Source organism: Podarcis raffonei, chromosome 13 (genome assembly GCF_027172205.1).
Source record: "Podarcis raffonei isolate rPodRaf1 chromosome 13, rPodRaf1.pri, whole genome shotgun sequence".
Lineage (NCBI taxonomy): Eukaryota > Metazoa > Chordata > Lepidosauria > Squamata > Lacertidae > Podarcis > Podarcis raffonei.
In genome coordinates this window covers 47,997,815-48,019,937 of record NC_070614.1, presented here as the reverse complement: position 1 = coordinate 48,019,937, position 22,123 = coordinate 47,997,815, and the positions used below count along the sequence as shown (strand labels likewise).

At 40.5% G+C, this 22,123-nt stretch overlaps 2 protein-coding genes across 2 annotated transcripts; both read left to right on the top strand.

Moving 5' to 3' along the window:
* The first annotated feature begins 1,280 nt into the window (after nt 1–1,280).
* LOC128399190 (vomeronasal type-2 receptor 26-like) lies at nt 1,281–8,122 on the top strand. Its single transcript, XM_053360437.1, has 5 exons — nt 1,281–1,442; nt 3,677–4,546; nt 5,375–5,602; nt 6,184–6,310; nt 7,221–8,122. The coding sequence occupies exons 1-5, from the start codon at nt 1,281–1,283 to the stop codon at nt 8,120–8,122; spliced, it is 2,289 nt and encodes a 762-aa protein (XP_053216412.1).
* A 2,248-nt stretch (nt 8,123–10,370) lies between these two features.
* LOC128399188 (vomeronasal type-2 receptor 26-like) lies at nt 10,371–18,639 on the top strand. The gene is made up of 5 exons (XM_053360436.1): nt 10,371–10,661; nt 12,317–13,186; nt 13,536–13,763; nt 14,461–14,587; nt 17,738–18,639. The coding sequence occupies exons 1-5, from the start codon at nt 10,371–10,373 to the stop codon at nt 18,637–18,639; spliced, it is 2,418 nt and encodes an 805-aa protein (XP_053216411.1).
* The last annotated feature ends 3,484 nt before the right edge of the window (nt 18,640–22,123 follow it).

Below are 22,123 nucleotides of genomic sequence, written 5' to 3'. Positions count from 1 at the left end.
AAGTTATATCCTCAAGCAATTATGCAAATAATTATATGTAGTTCACTTGGTCAAAGCCCACGAGACTTTCTGGTAGGTACTTGAAAACAGTCAATAAGCCACCCTGGAAGTGATTATAATAAATCACTCTTTTTGCCCCAGACAGCTGGCCATAGGGGCAAGAGGCAGGCAGAACCATTTCACTTTTATTTATGAAATCTCCCCTTCTTCATATTATTGGCCAGACTTTAAATGAGTGGTGATAATTTTGTCTACACATCAAGGCATGCATATTTCAGGCTTTGAATCAGCTCACAAGTCACTTTTTTAGATTTGCCACAATTTGTAATTGCAGAGTCCGGCATAATCAATTCTAACCAGGATGGCATAAGCAATTCTAACTTTCAGGATGTTGTTGCTATGGTTGTTTCTGTTTCTGCAAATGTTTGTTGAGTGCAAAATAGATGCTATCAGGTGTCCAATGAATGATCCATTTCCTATTCCACATGAGTGGTACCAACCAGGGGGCTTCATCATCGGTGGGATTTCTTCCCAAATCTTTCACATATTCAGCGAAGCTTTTTTCAAGGAACACCCTTCGCAGAATCTCTTTGACGTTTCATAGTAAGAGTCTCCTCTTTACCCTACATTTCTCTCTAGTCTCTTTCCTTCTGTGTTATGCCCTTAGAATTGTACACCTGATGGTTGAGACAGTTCTGTAACATTTGTAAGCTGCTGCCTAGTTTTTTTGTATTGCATATTTCCTTATTTTTTTCTATTATATTTTAACATAGTTCCTTTAAAATGTGTAGGCTAGGCAAAAGTTCACACAGCAACTGAATTAGGCAGGTGCATTTATGTGAGGATTTATGGTGCATTTTAAATAAAGGCTGCAGGGAAAATGTGAAAAAGTGAATTTAGGATTGGGAATGCAAGAAACAATGATAAAGCAAAAGGTGGTTTTGTCAAAGCAGAACACAGATGCCCTGCTTAATAATCATTTTTATCTACTGTTTGTTTTCTCTTAACTTAGAGCCATGAATTACAAACACCATTGTCTCATTTCAATCAAAATCAATTGGAATAAGAAATGGCCAAAACTGTGGTATACTCATTTTATGCATTGTAGAATTCCCTTCTGGAATTGTAAATTAATTAACTTCACTTGCAGCGTGGTAACAAAATTCTACCAGCACATACTTGCCTTGACATTTGCTGTGAAAGAGATCAATGAGAACCCCACAATATTGCCTAATATCACTCTTGGGTTTCACATCTATGATAGCTATCATGATGCAAGAATGACCTACCGTGCCACATTAGACCTTCTCTTCAAATCTCATAGATTTGTCCCCAATTATAAATGTGAGCTCCAGAAGAACCTTATGGCCATCATTGGGGGACTTAGCTCTGATACATCCTTCCATATGAGAGACAGCATAGGCCTCTACAAGATTCCACAGGTAGGATCTCTGAATGGGATGGGTCTGGTGGGCAGATTTCCAAGATGACTAGACTCCTTATGGACCAAAATCATTGCACCTTCTGTAGAACTAATAAATATCTATTATTTATTTTTAAAACATTATTATTAAATATAAAACAAGGATGAAGATGAGATTGTTTGGAAATGCTAGTGCTAGCTACCTAAATCTTACCTACCTAAAATTGAGGGAGCATAGCAATGAATACATTTTTAACATCATTCTCTGAGGGAACCAAAATGAAAGACTTACCCAGTTGGGGAAAACCAGAGTATCTTTGTTATTTCCATATCCTACCCAACAAGCAGCGTAACTTGAAAGATGCTATTTGTGATATTATTGCCTTCCACTAGAAAAAAATGTTCATATTTGTGATATTATAACATATTGCAGCAGCAATATATGTTTCTCAATTATCAAAGTCCCTTTACCACATCTTGCTCTCTCCCAGCCATGGTCATTTTGCAGGACTACCCGTCAATAATAGTTGATTTAACTGAAACATCCTCCCCTAGTGCCCTTGTGACCAGATTATAAATTGGAATTCCATTTAGAGCTCATAGAACCACTTTTTTAAATTAAGCCTTACTGGTTAACAGTTTGCTTGCTATGTGGCAGCCCCTAAAATTTTGAATTCTCGGCAGTGGGATGTCTAGCATCTTCAGTGTACTGTGGTACTTCGGTTTTCGAACGTCTCCGTTGTTGAACATTTCTGGTTTTGAACATGCTTCCATTTTCGAATGCACCTCAGAACTCGAATGTGCCATGTGGCTTCCGCTGAATTTATGAAGCCATTGCAACTAATGGGAAGCTGTGCCCTGGTTTTTGAATGTTTTGGAAGTTGAACAGTCTTCAGGAATAGATTAAGTTTGAGAACCAACGTACCACTGTATAGTTAATACTAATTTGCCTGGTGCTCTTTAAAGACGCACTTCCTCACCCTAGCCTTTCACACCATGTATACATATGGACCAACCCTATAAGTAAAGGTAAAGGGACCCCTGATCATTAGGTCCAGTTGTGGCCGACTCTGGGGTTGCGGCGCTCATCTCGCATTACTGGCCGAGGGAGCCGGCGTACAGCTTCTGGGTCATGTGGCCAGCATGACTAAGCCGCTTCTGGCGAACCAGAGCAGCACACAGAAATGCCATTTACCTTCCCGCCGGAGCGGTACCTATTTATCTACTTGCACTTTGACGTGCTTTCGAACTGCTAGGTTGGCAGGAGCAGGGACCGAACAACGGGAGCTCACCCCGTCGTGGGGATTTGAACCGCCGACCTTCTGATCGGCAAGTGCTAGGCTCTGTGGTTTAACCCACAGCGCCACCCGCGTCCCCTTTGGGTATGTGTAACGGCATTTAAATTCATAACAATGCCTAATTCATAACAATCGTTTTTATTTTCTCTTTACCTATTTATCTACTTGCACCGAACAACGGGAGCTCACCCCGTCGCGGGGATTCGAACCACCTACCTTCTGATCAGCAATTCCTAGGCTCTGTGGTTTAACCCACAGCGCCACCCACGTCCCGCATAGTATATGGACCAACCCTATACTATTGTTTATTATCCATCTTTCCATTCATTTCACTCTATGCTGCTTTTCCATAAACAGAATCTTGCTCGAAGCAGCTCATAACAAAGAAACAGGGATGCATTTCAAGCCAACACTTCAAAAACTATTTCATAATAACACACCAAAGCAATGCCACAAAAAGAATGTCACAGCATAGCAAACAATAACAATATTATACCATAGCAAAAATAATGATATCAAAAATAATGACATGCCAACCCCCCCCCTCATTCTGATGCTATAAATAAAACAAGATTACTTAGAAAACATTCAGCATCTAATAACAAAATAAAAAAGGGAATTTCACAGTTTCCCCTTGGTCCAAAAACTTCTCTCCCATGATGCTTCTCACAGCCCCTCAGCTGCAAAAGCTGCTTAATAGGCTTCCAAGGGCAAAGGGTGGGTAGCGGAAAACACTTCCCCCATGATATCATGATGTTACTATAGCTGTGTTTCCAAGATTCAGAAAGTGCCTGTACTTAATACTCACTTCTTAAAAGCAAGAAGTTAATTCCCATAAAAGGCATAATGATTTTTTTAAACAAAAATTTGGACATATATTCATAGTTGTAGAGAATTAAATGAAAGAGTCATCGTTCACAATGTACTTCTGTAAAATCTATGCAATTTCTTTTAGCTCACTTATGGTTCATTTCCCACTGAGGGTGAGAGTGATACAAGTCAGATCTCTTCCTTCTACCGCATGGTTCCAAATGAAGCCCATCAATACATGGGAATAATCAGCTTGCTTAAGCATTTTGGATGGACGTGGGTTGGACTCATTGTTGTGGATGATGAAGGTGGAGAAAATTTCTTGCAGATGATGGAGCCACTGTTTTCCAAAAATGGAATCTGTTCAGCCTTCACACAAAGAATCCCCAAACTACCCCGTTATGATAACATAGATGAAGTTTACGATGTCCTATTAAGTACTCACAAGGTGGTCAAGGATGACAAAGCCCAGACATCTATCATCTATGGAGAATCTATGGCACTCATATGGCTGACAGCTATTTTCTTTTTTCTGCAAGATCTTAAAAAAAATGATATTGCATCAGTTACAAAAGTTTGGATCATAACAACTCAGATTGATTTCATATTGTTGGGGCTTCAAAGGAGCTGGGATCTTGGTCTCTTCCAAGGTGCCATTTGCTTCACAATTCACTCAAAAGAACTTCTAGGGTTCCTTGAGTTTCTTCAGAGCATAAAACCTGATGGAATAAAAGAAAATGGTTTTCTGAAGGACTTCTGGGAGCAAGCATTTGACTGTGATTTTCCCAACCCCAGTGTGCCAATGGACACAAGTGAACAATGTTCTGGAGAGGAGAGACTGGAGAGTCTTCCTGATCCATTCTTTGAAATGAGCATGACTGGCCACAGCTACAGTATATACAATGCTGTCCATGTGGTGGCTCATGCTTTACATGACATTTCTTTAACAAGATCCAAGCAAAGAGCAATGATGGGTCATAACATATTTGAATTTCAAGATCTGCAGCCTTGGCAGGTAATGAGCTTGGTCCACATTGTCATTTGCAAAAGCCCTTAAAAAATGAAATGGTAATCTGCATTTAAATATTGTTACAAGCTTGGAAATTGCGCTCTACGTGGGACTAGTTCTGAAGGTGACCCGGAAACTACAACTAATCCAGAATGCGGCAGCCAAGACCACATAACACTAGTCTTGAAAGTCTTGAAACATACTGGCTCCCAGTATGTTTCCAAGCACAATTCAAAGTGTTGGTGCTGACCTTTAAAGCACAAAATGGCCTAAAGGAGCATCTCCACACCCATCGTCCAACCCGGACACTGAGGTCCAGCTCTGAGGGCCTTCTGGTGGTTCCCTCACTGTGAGAAGAGAAGTTGAAGGGAACCAGGCAGAGGGCCTTCTCGGTAGTAGCGCCCACCCTGTGGAATGCCCTCCCATCAGATATCAAAGAAATAAACAACTATCTGACATTTAGAAGACATCTGAAGGGAGCTCTGTTTAGGGAAGTTTTTAATGACTGAAGTTTTAATGTATTTTTAACCATTTGTTGGAAGCCATCCAGATGTGTGGGGAATAAATATGTTATTTATTTATTTATTTATTTATATTGTTGTTGTTGTTGTTGTTATATTTAAATTATATTTTGCACATTCTGGCCTGGAAAGGCATTTAGTCTTCCATGTATAATGAAGGTTTTTATCTTCTATGGCATAATTGTTTATTTTTCACTTTTTGTCATTCTTAGATAATACTAACAAGCACAAACAGTAAAATGTGTGTTTCTATATCACGGCATTATATTCATAATCTTCATTTCTGTCACTCCTCCTTTTTTATTTCAATCAGCTCCATCTTTACCTTCCTGACATTTCATTTAACAATTCGGATGGAGAAACCCTGTCCTTTAGTGTTAAAAAGGAAATGGTAGGTGGATTTGACATCATGAACATGGTCATATTCCCAAACAGATCTTTCCTTCGAGTGAAAGTTGGAGAGGTGGATTATAGTGCACCTGAAGGAAAGAAATTCATCCTTCATGAGGACATGATAATGTGGCACAAAGGTTTTAACCAGGTAAGAATCCTAACAGGATATTTTTTTTGTCCGCTCTAAGGTACAAATGTGTCCAGACAGAAAATTTATTTTTTTCCCTGCAAATCCTCTTTCTATTGAAAAATGTCATAGGGATAACACTGCTGTCTAGCAGAATGAAAGCCTAGGCAAAACACTGCCAAATTATATGTGCACCAGGCTCTTAAAGACCCAGATAACTAGCACATTGAAATCCTAGTCGCAAAACCAAATCATCAGCAATCAATGGTGTATCTGTTGTAGATTAAAGCTATGCCTCATCTGAGGGATCTCAAGCAAATATTTTAGTGAGCCAGCATTAGGTTATCTCTGATTCCATTGCATAAATCTCAGTTGAAGAAATTGTGCTGAACATGTGAAGTCCCCTCTTCCAATCCTTTGCATGTCTTAATTGGATTGGTAAACATTAGAAACAACTTTTGATAAAATTAGAAAGCAAGAGGACTTGAATGTCAGACCAGAGATACAGCTGCATTTTGTGCAAATCTTCATTTTATAAGAAATTCAGAAAGAGAACTTCTTTTTGCTCTCCAACCAGAAACCCCTTTCCTATTTATGGATAGGTGATGCCCATTTCTGTGTGCAATGAGCACTGCCCCCCTGGTCATCAGAAGAAAAGGAAGGAAGGTGAAAAATTTTGCTGCTATGATTGTGCTGCATGTCCAGAAGGCAAGATTTCAGACCAGAATGGTACATGAAGTAGAAATCATTTTTTATTTTCATCACAAAGTTTTATTATGGATTTTGCTTAAGACCTAATTGCAAATATTTATTTACCATGCTGTGCATATAAGTAAGCTGCCAGAACATAAAGATAAATTTACCCCAGTAAGGGTAAGATTGGTGACCACGTAATGAGCAATTAGATGCCCCAAAGATGGGATAGTTATACTACATTTCCTTTGAAAAATACAAAAGTATATTACATAATTGCTAATGCCCTTGAATCCTGAATTATCAGATAAATAGTATATTATTGTAACATAACTCATGGTGGTTGTCCACAACAAAAATCGACTACATAAAACAATGTTGCTATACTTTATTATTGCATTGCATCTTTTTCAGAATGGTATGTGATTGGTTCATATAAAATGCATGGTTTCAAAGATACAGGAGTAAGCATTATTGTGATGCAGGAGTTTTGTCACTTGGTACATTTTGTTGTAGGTGTGGATTGACTGAGAAATGCATTTTTAAAGAAGAATGGTGTGAACTCATTTATATCCTATGAATGAGGTTATGTTCAAGAGAGATTGTTGTTAGTTCAAGATAGAAAACATATACCTAGTCTATCTCTCAAGGATATCAACAAGTTAAGATTCCTTTAACTCCAAGTTTGATAAATGTTAATGTGGTGCATTGAGTTATGGTAAAATAATGAATATCATTAGCTGTGGGGCCTCATCCATTATATTTGCAACCAGCCCAAATTGGTGCAGCAGCAGGAGTGTTTGACACATACTGGTACTGATGATAATATTGAGCCCGGTATGATATCAAAATGCAATGTTACCATCTACTCACTAAGAATCAGCAAGTTGATATGGAAGGCAAAGAAAGCACATTAATTGTCTTTGGAATTTGACCTGCTTTTCAGATATGGATGACTGTTTCAGATGCCCAGAAGATCAATATCCAAACAAGATGAGAAGCCAATGCATCTCCAAAACTATGAGCTTTCTTTCCTATGAAGAACCTTTTGGGATTAGCTTAGCTTCTGTTGCTTTTGCTTTTTCCCTTCTCACAACCCTGGTGTTTGGCACTTTTTTGAAGCACAAAGATACCCCCATAGTAAAAGCCAACAACCAAGCCCTCACCTACACTCTCCTGGTCTCTCTTCTGCTCTGCTTCCTCTCTTCTTTGCTGTTCCTTGGAAAACCTGGGGAAATGACCTGTCTTCTCAGACAACCTACTTTTGGCATGATCTTCTCTATGGGTGTTTCTTGCATGCTGGCCAAAACGATCACTGTAGTTGTAGCTTTCATGGCCACCAAGCCAGGCTCTAGCATGAGGAAGTGGGTAGGGAAAAGTCTGGCCTACTCTGTTGTCGTTTCCTGTTCTTTTATTCAATCTATTGTTTGTACTTTGTGGTTGATGACATCTCCCCCGTTCCCTGATGTAGATATGCACTCTTTAACCACAGAAATCATTGTGCAATGTAATGAAGGGTCAGTGACCCTGTTTTATTGTGTCCTGGGCTACATGGGCCTCCTGGCTGTTGCCAGCTTCATTGTGGCATTTCTTGCTCGCAGATTACCTGACAGTTTTAATGAAGCCAAATTCATTACCTTCAGCATGTTGCTCTTTTGCAGTGTTTGGCTTTCTTTTCTTCCAACTTACCTGAGCACCAAAGGGAAATACATGGTAGTGGTGGAGATCATCTCCATCTTGGCCTCCAGTGCTGGGTTATTGGGCTGCATCTTCGCTCCAAAATGCTACATCATTATCTTGAGGCCTGAGTTGAACAACAGAGAGCAACTAATAAAGAGAAAGAATTAAAAAGAACCCTAGTAATTTTCCTTTACCATCTTATTACATATGAAGTGGTGTTGTTTAAAATGGATGGCATTTTTACTATAGCCACCCTATAGAAATTTTTCTGCTATTCCAACCTCACTCCAACATCATAGAACTGTCTCTATGCGTCAGACCTGGTGATCGGTGGAAACTAGCAAAATGGGAAGAACTGTATTGTGATGCAATATGAATGTTAAAACACGCCTTTAAGGGAAGAGTTGTATTCTGGTAGAATGTGAGCATTTATGAATTAATTGGAAGGTAGAACGCAGGGTTATTGAATACAAAGCATATGACAAGAGTTTTCCGAGAGGAAATATTTAATTTCATCCTGATAGGAAACAGCCTGTGACTTTTTGTTGAGCTCCAATGTGCTGTAACATCTAAATCATGAGAGGTTGTGAAACCCCTGGAGCAGTACCTGTACCTGAACCTGAATTAAAAGTGGGCCAACAAGTTGATTTCTGGAGGGATGGAGAACATTGCCCAGCTGTGTAGGCCGCTCCCTGAGAGATGTTTTCCACCAGGCCTAAGGGGCAAGGCCCAGACTCACCCAGCCCTTGGAAAGAGGCTCCTCATGAGGCCAGAGGAACATCACCTGGCTATTGTTTTATTGATTTAATATGCTGTAAACCACTTTGAAATTTTTATTAATTTTTATTAAAATTATATATATATATAATATTTATATATATTATATTATTTCCATGCCTTGGCAACAGTTGTTATTGCAATGGTTAATAGATGTTTTATGAGTTCTTTATTTCTAATCTGCAACATATCATGACAATAATATTTATGTAGAGCTAGTCCTAGAGTCATGGGAGCTGTCTGCTTTGTAACTAAAGATATTTTTGTAAATACATTTTCCCAAAACCTTTCTGTTTTTTGACACGCCCATCACATGTGCTGACATGTCCCTAATATATGTCCCTATCCAACATGTTGGTTACCAAAAGTGCCACTCTGGGCTAAAATGCTGAGAAAGTTATATCCTCAAGCAATTATGCAAATAATTACATGTAGTTCACTTGGTCAAAGCCCACAAGACTTTCTGGTAGGTACTTGAAAACAGTCAATAAGCCACCCTGGAAGTGGTTATAATAATTCACTCATTTGCCCCAGATAGCCTGCCACAGGGGCAAGAGGCAGGCAGAACCATGTCGCTTTTATTTATGAAATCTTCCCTTCTTCATATTATTGGCCAGACTTTAAATGGGTGGTGATAATTTTATCTACAAATCAAAGCATATTTCAGGCTTAGATTCAGCTCACAGGTCACTTTTTTAGATTTGGGCAATTTGTAATTTCAGAGTCCAGCATAATCAATTCTAGCCAATTCCTCTTAAAAGAAACCAGGGCAGCGACCACACAAACTATAGAATGAGTGAAACATCTGAAAATACCTAAAAATATTTTCAGTAGACTGGGTAATATCTCTGCTGAAGAGGTTTGTTGCAAGAGTATAAAAGATACACTTTCAGGATGTTGTTGCTATGGTTGTTCCTGTTTATGCAAATGTTTGTTGAGTGCAAAATAGATGCTTTCAGGTGTCCAATGAATGATCCATTTCCTATTCCACATGAGTGGTACCAACCAGGGGGCTTCATCATTGGTGGAATTTCTTCTCACGTCTTTCACATATTTTGTGAAGTTTTCTTCAGAGAACACCCTTCACAGATTGTCTTCGATGTTTCATAGTAAGAGTCTCCTCTCTACCATACATCTATCTGTAGTCTCTTTTGTGTCATATACTAGAATGGTTAGCCTGATGGTTGAGACAGTACAGTGACATTTGTAAGCTCCTGGGCTAGATTTTGTGTGTGTCTCTGTGTGTATTTGCTTCCCACCCCCCACTATATTTTAACATAGTTCCTTTAAAATGTGTATGTTAGGCAAAAGTTCATGCAGCAACTGTGAATTAGGCAGGTGCATTTATGTCAGGACTTATGTCTTTTTATATAAAGTTTTCTGGGAAAAGGTGAATAAATGAATGTAGGAAACAAAGGCGGTTTGGTCGAAGTACCATGCAGAACACAAAAGTGCAGCTTAATCATCATTTCCATCCACTGCTTGTTGTCTCTTAGCTTAGAACAATAAATTACAAATACCATTGTTTAATTTCAATCAAAATCAATTTGAATCAGAAATGGGGAAAACTGTGGTATGTTATTTTTATGCATTGTAGAAATCTCCTCTGAAAATGTAAATTAATTAACTTTTTTGCAGTATGGTGACAAAATTCTACCAGCACATACTTGCCTTGACATTTGCTGTGAAAGAGATCAATGAGAACCCCACAATCTTGCCTAATATCACTCTTGGGTTTCACATCTATGATAGCTATCATGATGCAAGGATGACCTACCGCGCCACATTAGACCTGCTCTTCAAATCTCACAGATTTGTCCCGAATTATAAATGTGACCTCCAGAAGAACCTTTTGGCCATCATTGGGGGACTTAGCTCTGATACCTCCTTCCATATGAGAGACAGCATAGGCCTCTACAAGATTCCACAGGTATTATCACCGAATGGGGTGATTGGGCAGATTTCCAGGATGAATAGACTTCTTATGGAGTCCTATTCATAAATAGATCTTCCTTAGGGACCAAAATTATTGCACTTTCCATAGAACTGATAAATATCTTCTTCTTCTTCTTCTTCTTCTTCTTCTTCTTCTTCTTCTTCTTCTTCTTATTACTATTTTAAAAAAAACATTATTATTAAATACGAAACAGGAGGATGAAGATATAATTGTTAGGAAAGGCTAGTGCTAGCTACCTAACATTTTACCTGCCCAGAATTGGGGGAGCATAGCAATAAATAAATTTTCAACATCATTCTCTGAAGGAACCAAAATGAAAGTCTTATCTATTTGGTGAAAATGGGAGTATCGTTATTATTTCAAAATCCCACCAAGAAAGTGGCGTAATTTGAAAGAAGTTTTTTGAAGCAATCTTTTCATTTGTGATATTATTAACTTTCAGTAGCAGCAATATATGATTCTCAATTATCAAAGTGCCTTTACAGCACCTTGCTCTCTTCTGTAAATAAAACTGTACTGGTTGACAGTTTGTTTGCTGTGGGAAGGGCCTTCTATGGCGTCCACTAAATTTTGGAATTATTTACAGTGTGATGTCTAGCACCTTCAGTGCATAGTGAATACTAATTTGCCATGTGCTCTTTAAAGACGCACTTCTTCACCCCAGCCTTTCACACTATATATACATATAGACCAGCCTTATTCTATTGATTGTCATCCGTCTTTCCATTCATTGTATTTGCATACTGCTTTTCCCTAAACAAAATCATGCTCAAAGCAGCTTACTGTATATCAAAGAGGGATACTGTACATTTCAAGCCAATATTACAAAGCTATTACATATTAACACACCAAAGCAATAACATCAGAAAATTATCATAGTACAGTGGTACCTTGGTTTATGAACTAAATCTGTTCCAGAAGTCCGTTCTTAAATCAAAGCGTCCTTAAACCAAGACGTGCTTTCCCATAGCAGCGGGGGACTCTACTGTATTTACAAGTGGAACACACTCGACTGGAAGCGGAACATGTTCTTATTCCAAGGCAAAGTGCACAAACCAAAACACCTACTTCTGGGGTTGCAGCGTTCTTAATCCAAGTTGTTCATAAACTAAGATGTTTTTAAACCAAGGTACCACTGTATAGCAAACAATAACAATAGCATAGCATAGCAAAACAATACAAAGATAATAACATACCCCAAAAAAACCCCTCATTCGTATACTATAAATATAACAAGATTATTTAACAACATGCAACAGCTAATAAGAAAATGACAAGGGAACTTCACAGTTTCCCCTTGGTTGCAGAAACACCACTCAGATGATGTTTCTCAAAATTCCTCACCTGCAGCAGTTTGTTATTAGCCCTACAAGCGCAAAGGGTGGGGTAGCGGAAAACACTTCCCCCATGATATCATGGTGTTATTATTGCTGTGATTCCAAGATTCAGAAAGTGTCTATAGTTAATACTCAGTTCTTAAAAACAAGACGTAAATTTCCATACAGGGCATAATATGATTCATCAATGATTTTTATGAAACTTGGACATATATTCAAAGCTGTAGAGAATTAACCGAAAGAGTCATTGTTCACAATGTACTTCTGTAATATCTGTGCAATTTCTTGTAGCTCACATATGGTTCATTTCCCATTGAGGAGGAGACTGAGGAAAGTCATATCTCTTCCTTCTACCGCATGGTTCCAAATGAAGCCCATCAATACATGGGAATTATAAGCTTGCTTAAGCATTTTGGATGGACATGGGTTGGACTCTTTGTTGTGGATGATGAAAGTGGAGAAAAATTCTTGCAGACGATGGAGCCACTGTTTTCCAAAAATGGAATCTGTTCAGCCTTCATACAAAGATTCCCCAAACTAGCCCGTTTCGATAATATTGATGAAGTTTACGACGTCCTATTAAGTAGTTACAATGATGTCAAAGATGACAAAGCCCACACATTTATCATATATGGAGAATCTATGGCACTCATATGGCTGACAGCTATTTTCTTTTTTCTACAAGATATTGAAAAAAATGACATTGAATCAGTTACAAAAGTTTGGATCATAACAACTCAGATTGATTTCATATTGTTGGGGCTTCAAAGGAGCTGGGATCTTGGTATCTTCCAAGGTGCCATTTGCTTCACAATTCACTCAAAAAAGCTTCCAGGGTTCCAGGAGTTTCTTCAAAGCATAAAGCCTGATAGGATAAAAGAAAATGGTTTTCTGAAGGACTTCTGGGAGCAAGCATTTGACTGTGATTTTCCAAACCCCAATGTGTCAATGGACACAAGTGAGCAATGTACAAGAGAGGAGAGCCTGGAGAGTCTTCCTGATCCACTCTTTGAAATGTGTATGACTGGCCACAGCTACAGTATCTATAATGCTGTCCATGTGGTGGCTCATGCTTTACATGACATTTCTTTAAAGAGATCCAAACCCAGAGCAAGGATGGGTCATAACACATTTGAACTTCAAGATCTGCAGCCTTGGCAGGTAGTGTGCTGGAAATAAGTCCATATTGTATTTTTTTTTAGGGGGGGGGATAAAATAAAATAAAATGTTTTAACTGGTACTCCACATTTTATTTTTATTTTTTTACAAAGCTTTGTATATTTACGTCATGTATTGCACATTCTGGCCTGGAAAGACATTGTGTAGTCAATGTATAATGTAGCTTTTTATCTTCTATGTAAAATAGTTGATTTTTCACTTTTGATCTTTCTTAGATAATTCTACCAAACACTAATAGTGAAATGTGTGTGTGTGTGTGTGTGTGTGTGTATCATGGCATTAAATTCAAAATTTTCATTTCCCCCACCCTTGTCTTTAATCTTTCAATCAGCTCCACCCTTTCCTTCATGGCATTTCCTTTAACAATTCAGCTGGAGAATCACTGTCCTTTACTGCTAAAAAGGAAATGGGAAATGGATTTGACATCATGAACATGGTCATATTCCCAAGCAAGTCCTTCCTTCGAGTGAAAGTTGGAGAGGTGGATGATACTGCTCCTGAAGGAAAGAAATTCATCATTCATGAGGACATGATAATGTGGCATAAAGGTTTTAAACAGGTCAGAATCCTGGGATATTCCTGTAACCCCCATGTTCTCCCAAGGTGTCCTGACAGAACAGCTATTTGTTCTGCATACTATGTCTCTTTGTATTGGATAGTCACAGGGACAATCTGATTATTTAGCACATGGAAATCCTAGGTGCAAAACTGAACTGCCAATAAGCATCAATATATTTTTTTGTAAATTTTACCTAATCCTTATTTGTATATGACAGGGATTTAAGGGATATTGATTAAATATGTTAGTGATCCATCACTGGGTTATCTATCTTTCTATTGCACAAGAGCCAACCTCGGTGGAAAGAATCATACTTGAACTGAAACGTCTTCCTCATCTCCAAGAAGTAATGGCAAAGATCAGCAACATCTAATGTTAGCAAGGGAGATGGCTCAATGGTCAGATTATATATATTGCTGCATGCAATGCAAAAGTTTTATTTATGAATTGTTGTTTCTTGAATTGTTGGCATCCCCTGTTGGGAAACAATAGAGGGGTTAAGCTTTGAGGGTGAAGTCAAACTGAATAATGTCACTACTTCTCTCTGTGCTCTTCGTAGCAGTCATTCATTCTCTGGTTACTGCTATATCTGCATGCCCTGACTGCCCGTCATAGAATGAGTTTGCAATTAATTCAGTAGGATAACTTAAAAATAAAAATAAAATCCAACCTGTAACCCCTTCCTGTTTATGGATAGGTGATGCCCATTTCGGTGTGCACCGAACACTGCCCTCCTGGTCATCAGAAGAAAAGGAAGGAAGGTGAAAAATTTTGCTGCTATGATTGTGCTCCGTGTCCAGAAGGCAAGATTTCAGACCAGAATGGTACATGAGAAAGAAATCATTTTTTATTTCATCACAAATTATTATTATGGATTTTGACAAAGAGCTCATTACAAACGTTTATTTACCATGCTGTGCATGTAAGTAAGCTATTCTGCTTGGTATGGTGTGCAAATATTTCTTTGCTGACATCCAGCACTTTCTCAAAAACACTCAGAGAAGCTAATTACTCTTCTGCAATCAGTGGTGGAGCTAGGGGCTTTGGCACCCGGAGTTTGGGGGAGTGGCACGTCGCCCGTGGGGGTGTGGCACGTCACCCACGCGAGTGTCCCAATGGGGGCGGCCCCTGAGCATGAGCATCCCAAAGGTGTTCCTCAGGGATGGAACCCGGGGCGGGCTGCCCCCCGCCCCCTTCCTATGCCACTGTCTGCAATGCTTTCTCATAGACTCATAGAATCTTAAAGTTGGGAGGGACCCAAAAGATGGATGGATTTGGAAGTTGCCCCAACATAGTTTAAGATATCCAAAAGAGAAGAAATAGTTTAAGCATTACATCAGCGGACAAGTGATAACGATGGTAACAATGACAAATTTAATCTGTTCAGATGTGAGGTTTGAACCTGATTATATGCCACAGGTTCTGGGTCTGGCAGTTGTTTCACCCCAGTTCCCTCTGAAGCAGTTACCATATTAAGGGGGAGTGTTTGCCCCATTCCATATCAGGACAAATAGTACTTAACAGTCAAGGATAAGTCTTTGCTATATATGCTGAGAAAATAAAATTAATTTACCTAACTGACCTTCATTGACCTTTATGGATGAGAAGATATCTGAGGCTAAAGGAATAACAACAACAACAAAAGACACATTACAAGTTCACATTATAAATCTAAATTACTGATTGTGAATTTAGAAACACTGGTGAAATCATAACTTCCTGGATCAGCAAGGGTAAGACCGGTCACTAAGCAATGAGCCTCCCAAAGACAAGACTGATTAGACAGCCAAAGGTAGGGATAGTTAGACAGTGGTACCTTGGGGTACATATGCTTCAGGTTACATACACTTCAGGTTACAGACTCCGCTAACCCAGAAATATTACCTCGGGTTAAGAACTTTGCTTCAGGATGACAACAGAAATTGTGCAGAGGCGGGGCAGCAGCAGCAGGAGGCCCCATTTGCAAAAGTGGTGCTTCAGGTTAAGGACAGTTTCAGGTTAAGAACAGACCTCCAGAACCAATTAAGTTCTTAATCCGAGGTACCACAGTACTACATTTCCCCTTGAAGAACACAGATCTATAGTATATAATTTCCAATACCCTTAAATCCCAAATTATCAGAGGAACATCATATTATTGCAACTTAACTCATGGTAGTCCATCACAAATGAAAACCTACTACATAAAACAATCTTGGTATACTTTATTTTTGATATTTGATGCATTGCATCTTTTTGGTATGTGACTGGTTCATATAAGGTGCATGATTTCAAAGATACAGGAGTACGTATCACCTATTTTGATGCAGGAGTTGGGTTGATTGCTTGATTTTGTTGCAGGTGTGTACTGATTGAGTAATTCAAAGTTTTAGAATAAAGGTGCAAACTCCGTTATATCCTAGTAAAAAGTTTAAGGGCAGGCGAGATAGATGTTCATTCAAGATAGGAAATGGTTGAATGATGACATACTAGGAATATTTATATGGTCTGTCAATCAAGGACATAGAAAAGTAGCAAAAACATGACTTCTATTCCCAACCTGATAATTTAAGTGTGATGCATTGGGTTAAAATTAATTAATGAATGATATAATTGGCTTTGTGGCTATTAAATTATCTCTGCAATAAGCCCAAATAGGTGAAGAAGTCATAATATTTGGCACATGCTGATAATCTTGAGCCTGGTATGATAATAAAATGCATTGTCACTTTAACATCATTTACTACTACTACTATTAATTTATATGGTGCCCTTTGGACTGCTGATGTACTACTGAAAAGGTCCTCTGCCAGGTTCCACGTAACCTCACCTCTTGCAATGAGGGAGCTGCCAGAAGGTGCTCAGAGCTGAATCTCAGTGTCCAGGCTGAACGATGTGGGTAGAAACGCTACTTCAGGCATACAGGGCTGAGGCTGTTTAGGGATTTAAAGACAGCACCAACACTTTGAATTGAGATTGGAAACATACTGGTAGACAATGTAGTTCTTTTGGTGTTATACAGTCGCGGCAGCTTCCGCATTCTAGATTACTGGTTGTTTCTGATTCACCTTCAAAGGTAAATCCCACACAGAGTAAATTGCAGTTATCCAGGGGGAAGACAGACAGAGTATGTTCCACCCTAGTGAGACAATACTCAGACAGGTAGAGTCTCAGCAGCCACACCGTCTTAGGGTTACCAGACGTCCCTGTTTCCCAGGGACAGTCCCCAGATTTGCAAATAAGTCCCCGGACAAATTCCATTCCTGGAATGTCCCCAGATTTCATCTAATGTCCCTGGGAAACACAGCAGCGGCAGTCTCAGTAACCCGGAGCAGTTGGCTCTGGCTGGCTTCTGGAGCTGCTCAGAAGTCCCCATATGACCATGGTGCAGGGGTTCTAAGATGCAGCTTTCAGGCTGCCTCCACCTTCCCTGACCCCAGCAACTAAGCTGTGAAGGGAGGCTTCATGCTGCCTATCGGAGCAGCCTCCTAACTCCTACTTGTGTGAAAGCAGGAGGGGGCAGGGATCTCTCAGTTAGGCAATGGGAAACCTCCCTTTCCAGCTGCGGGATCCCCACCCACCTCCTACTTGCAGGCAAGTAGGAGTGGGATTGAGGCCGCTCTCCGCCCTCCTTCTCTGCATTCCATGCCTGACCCACCGCACACTGCTTCCTCACCAGCACCACCACCAGCAACTCAGGGGCTGCCCAGGCTCATGGAGAAAGGAGATAGAAGCCTCAGAGGAAGGGGAAACATGGCGGTTGGGCTCAAGGGGGTGGCCACCCCTCTGCCACGCCATCACTGCAGCATCAACGTCCTGAACATGTAGTATTTTTTTTTTTTTTATTGTGTCCCCGGATTCATTGAAAAAAATTGGGTAACCTTTCACCAGATGGAGTTGGTAGAATAAGAAGGAGCAGGTTAAAATTAGACAACTGATATACAGTAGGCAAAGAAAGCACATTAATTGCCTTTGGAATTTGACCTGTTTTTCAGATACGCACGACTGCTTCATATGCCCAGAAGATCAATATCCAAACAGGAAGAGAAACCAATGCATCTCCAAAACTATGAGCTTTCTTTCCTATGAGGAACCTTTCGGGATCAGCCTAACTTCTGTTGCTCTATCTTCTTCCCTTCTCACAACTCTGGTGTTAGGCACTTTTGTGAAGCACAAAGATACCCCCATTGTCAAAGCCAACAACCGAGCGCTCACCTACGCTCTCCTGGTCTCTCTTCTGCTCTGCTTCCTCTCTTCTTTGCTGTTCCTTGGAAAACCTAGGGAAATGACCTGTCTTCTCAGACAACCTGCTTTTGGCATGATCTTCTCTGTGGCTATTTCTTGCATGCTGGCCAAAACAATCACTGTAGTTGTAGCTTTCATGGCCACCAAGCCAGGCTCTAGCATGAGGAAGTGGGTAGGGAAAAGTCTGGCCTACTCTGCTGTAGTTTCCTGTTCTTTTATTCAATCTATTGTTTGTACTTTGTGGTTGATGACATCTCCCCCGTTCCCTGATGTAGATATGCACTCTATAACCACAGAAATCATTGTGCAATGTAATGAAGGGTCAGTGACCCTGTTTTATTGTGTCCTGGGCTACATGGGCCTCCTGGCCATTGCCAGCTTCATTGTGGCATTTCTTGCTCGCAGATTACCTGACAGTTTTAATGAAGCCAAATTCATTACCTTCAGCATGTTGCTCTTTTGCAGTGTTTGGCTTTCTTTTCTTCCAACTTACCTGAGCACCAAAGGGAAATACATGGTAGTGGTGGAGATCATCTCCATCTTGGCCTCCAGTGCTGGGTTATTGGGCTGCATCTTCGCTCCAAAATGCTACATCATTATCTTGAGGCCTGAGTTGAACAACAGAGAGCAACTAATAAAGAGAAAGAATTAAAAAGAACCCTAGTAATTTTCCTTTACCATCTTATTACACATGAAGTGGTGTTGTTTAAAATGGATGGCATTTTTACTATAGCCACCCTATAGAAATTTTTCTGCTATTCCAACCTCACTCCAACATCATAGAACTGTCTCTATGCCTCAGACCTGGTGATTGGTGGAAACTAGCAAAATGGGAAGAACTGTATTGTGATGCAATATGAATGTTAAAACACGCCTTTAAGGGAAGAGTTGTATTCTGGTAGAATGTGAGCATTTATGAATTAATTGGAAGGTAGAATGCAGGGTTACTGAATACCAAGCATATGAGAAAAGCCAGAAGGTTTCTGCAAAGCGTGTTCTCCTTCAGGGAGAGCACGTGTTGCGGTGGGGTCTACTGAGCCACCCCCTTTGTTGCTGGGTAAGTTCTCCAAGATGGCCAGGGGGCATTGATTGGATTGCTGAGTTGCTGGGGGAAAAGTTATGTTGCAATTTTGGTGGGAGGGGTAAAAGGTTTAAATACTCTGCACACAGCCTTCTACTTTCTCTTTTGCTGCGTGCAACGGATCACCCGCCCACCCGCCCTAGAATAAGGGGTTGTTGCGTTGACCTTGCTATGCCTGTCATGGGGCCGTCTGCCTTTGAGCAGGGGCCTGGTAGGAATTTTTCCACCTGGCAAATTGGCTGGCTGGGTGGTTTTTGCCTACTGCGTAGCAAATCGTCACAACTTGTAAGGTTGTGGTTAGGCATTGGTTATAAATATGGTGGAGGAGGGGTTAGGATAGGCTGGGCCTGCCCCTCCATGGTTGCTGCGGAAAGGGAATTCCGTTAAAGGAATCCTGGGGCTTGCCATCTTTTCGTCCAATCCCTGGAATGGGACTAGGGCCGGCAAGCCTTCGGGGAGCAGGGGGTGAGAGTTGAGGGTCTGTGTCTCAGCTCCAATTCTTCCCTGACTTGCTTTCCCCCGCACTGTATTTCGGTGGTGCCCGGAAGTCAGTTCTGTCCCCAGGCGGGGGGACAGATAGTCTTAACCAATGCCTAAACAACCACTCACAGTTTGTATTTTAATAAAGTTGTGGCCAAAATCATGCCAAAAATCTTAAACAAAAAATTACGTGTCCGTTGTGAGTTATTTTGGGGGGTGGATTGGGGACCTCAACACGCAAAGGTTACCAAAGTGTTTCAGCGTGTGTATCCTGATGTAATTGATCCTCTACCGCTCTCCAGAGGCAATGCAAAGTACTATCTTGTAATCATTGTTTGTTTTTCTCAATATGTTTGGATTTACGTATTGCAGAAGCCGCAACAGACCTTAGCGAAATTCAAAGAGTTTTGTGAAAAGGTGAAATTTGTTCATGATGCCAAAATTGAAAGTCTTTTCACAGATGAAAAGCCAGTTTTTGTTTCACAGGATGTCGAGGATTTCCTAGAGAAACACAACATAGAGCACAAGGTTGCTCTCTCAGAGGCTTCATGGAACAAGTGTTTGTGTCAAGGTGAACACAGAGTTGCAGAAAGGCATGAAAGCACAACTGCTTAGAGCAGATTTGCCCAAAAAGTTCTGGGCTGAGTCGCTGAACGCGTATTCTTACACGTGGGTAAGAAAGGTTTCAGCTGTTATGGAAAGTTCTCCATTTGAGAAACTGTTCCAGAGAAAACCTTCAGTGAAACACTTAAGGGTTTTTGCATCCCAGGTGCGTGTGGAGACACCACAGGGAGTCAAAGGGCATTTTTGTGGGTTACGAAAAGGGTTACTACAGAGTAGTTCTTCCCGAGTCTGATTCAGTGATTCTGACAAAACATGTAGAATGCACTGGTAGACAGGAGAGAGAGATTCTCCACTGTTTTCCCACTGAGATCAATACAAATGTGTATTCTGATATTGAGAGTGACAGTGAAAGCACCACTGAACATTATGATGACACAGTCATTGAGAAGGGTTCATACACAATGTCCAGGCCTACACAGGTTCAGGCTGAACTGGAATTGCAAGAACCACTGTTTACTGTTGGACGTAATTCTCCCAAAAGTCCAAAGGAACAACCAGCCAGCAAGGAGGATCTGCACCTCATTCGCAGATCTGAGAGAGTTACTAAGGGCATACCACCCAAAAGGTACTCTCAGGAGTTTGCAAACTCAGCTATGGCATGTATAGCTGTAGTTAACAGCTCAAGCCAGGTTCAAGGTTTGTCCAGGGCAGAGACAAAGCCATTCCTGGAAGTTGCAGGGTGCAACGCAATTCTCCCTAGCCAAGGTAGAGCCGAAGCTCTAGTTCCTTGGAAAAGGAGTAACCAGAGGTTTCAACTGGTGGATCCAGTTGCAGGTAGTTCCAAAGGTGGAACTGGGACAACAGGGGATGGTTATGTGTATAACAACTGTTTGTTTTCCTCACTTGATGCTGCTTTTGTTTTTGTGTTACTCAAATGGGGGAGGATGTTGGGATTTTAGTTCCCACAAGCTGCGAGGAAGCAGCAAGGTTGTTGACATCAGATGATGTCTCTGAGCGTGGAACAGGAAGTCTGAGTCAGTTCTCAGAGTACTCAGTCTAACTGGGTGGAGTTTGCTGAGTGTCTCTTCTGCTTCTGGATTGAAGCAGTGTCGAGTCGCAGACTCTGATGCTGGACCGCTCAGGGAGAACAGACATGTGTGTTTGTATGTACAGTTTGTATGTACAGTCGAATAAAGTAGCTGGAGACTACAGACTGCCTCTTTCTTCTGTGATGGATTGCCAGGAGAAAGTGAGTGTGCTTCTCTCAAAAGGGAGGAGTCGCTTATTAATAGTCTCTCTGGACTGAGGAGGTTTCCTGGGTTCCAGTCAGATAGCGACCTCCGGATAAATGCCCCGGTGGGTCTGGGAGCTGGCAAGCAACCCGGGCGGGCGTTTTTCCAACAGGAACCACTAAGGGGCAGAGGTAACATGCAATCAGATTTGGGATAAACAAACCCAATCAATCCAACATACTTTGTAATCAATTTTGCTGATTACATTTTGACATACAACATAAAACAGTTACATAAAATGGGAATTAAAACAGAACAGCAGCATCTGCTTAGAAAATGGCGTGTTAAAGTGTATATATCATAATTATTACATATATGAAATGATGTATAATAATCTTAATGCTTAGATTTTTGACCTTTAGATAAAGTTATTTTGTATGAAAATCAATGCATCTCCAAAACTATGAGCTTTCTTTCCTATGAAGAACCTTTCGGGATTAGCTTAGTTTATGTTGCTTTTTCTTTTTCCCTTCTCACAACCCTGGTGTTTGGCACTTTTTTGAAGCACAAAGCTACCCCCATAGTCAAAGCCAACAACCGAGCCCTCACCTGCACACTTCTGGTCTCTCTTCTGCTCTGCTTCCTCTCTTCTTTGCTGTTCCTTGGAAAACCTGGGGAAATGACCTGTCTTCTCAGACAACCTGCTTTTGGCATGATCTTCTCTGTGGCTATTTCTTGCATGCTGGCCAAAACAATCACTGTAGTTGTAGCTTTCATGG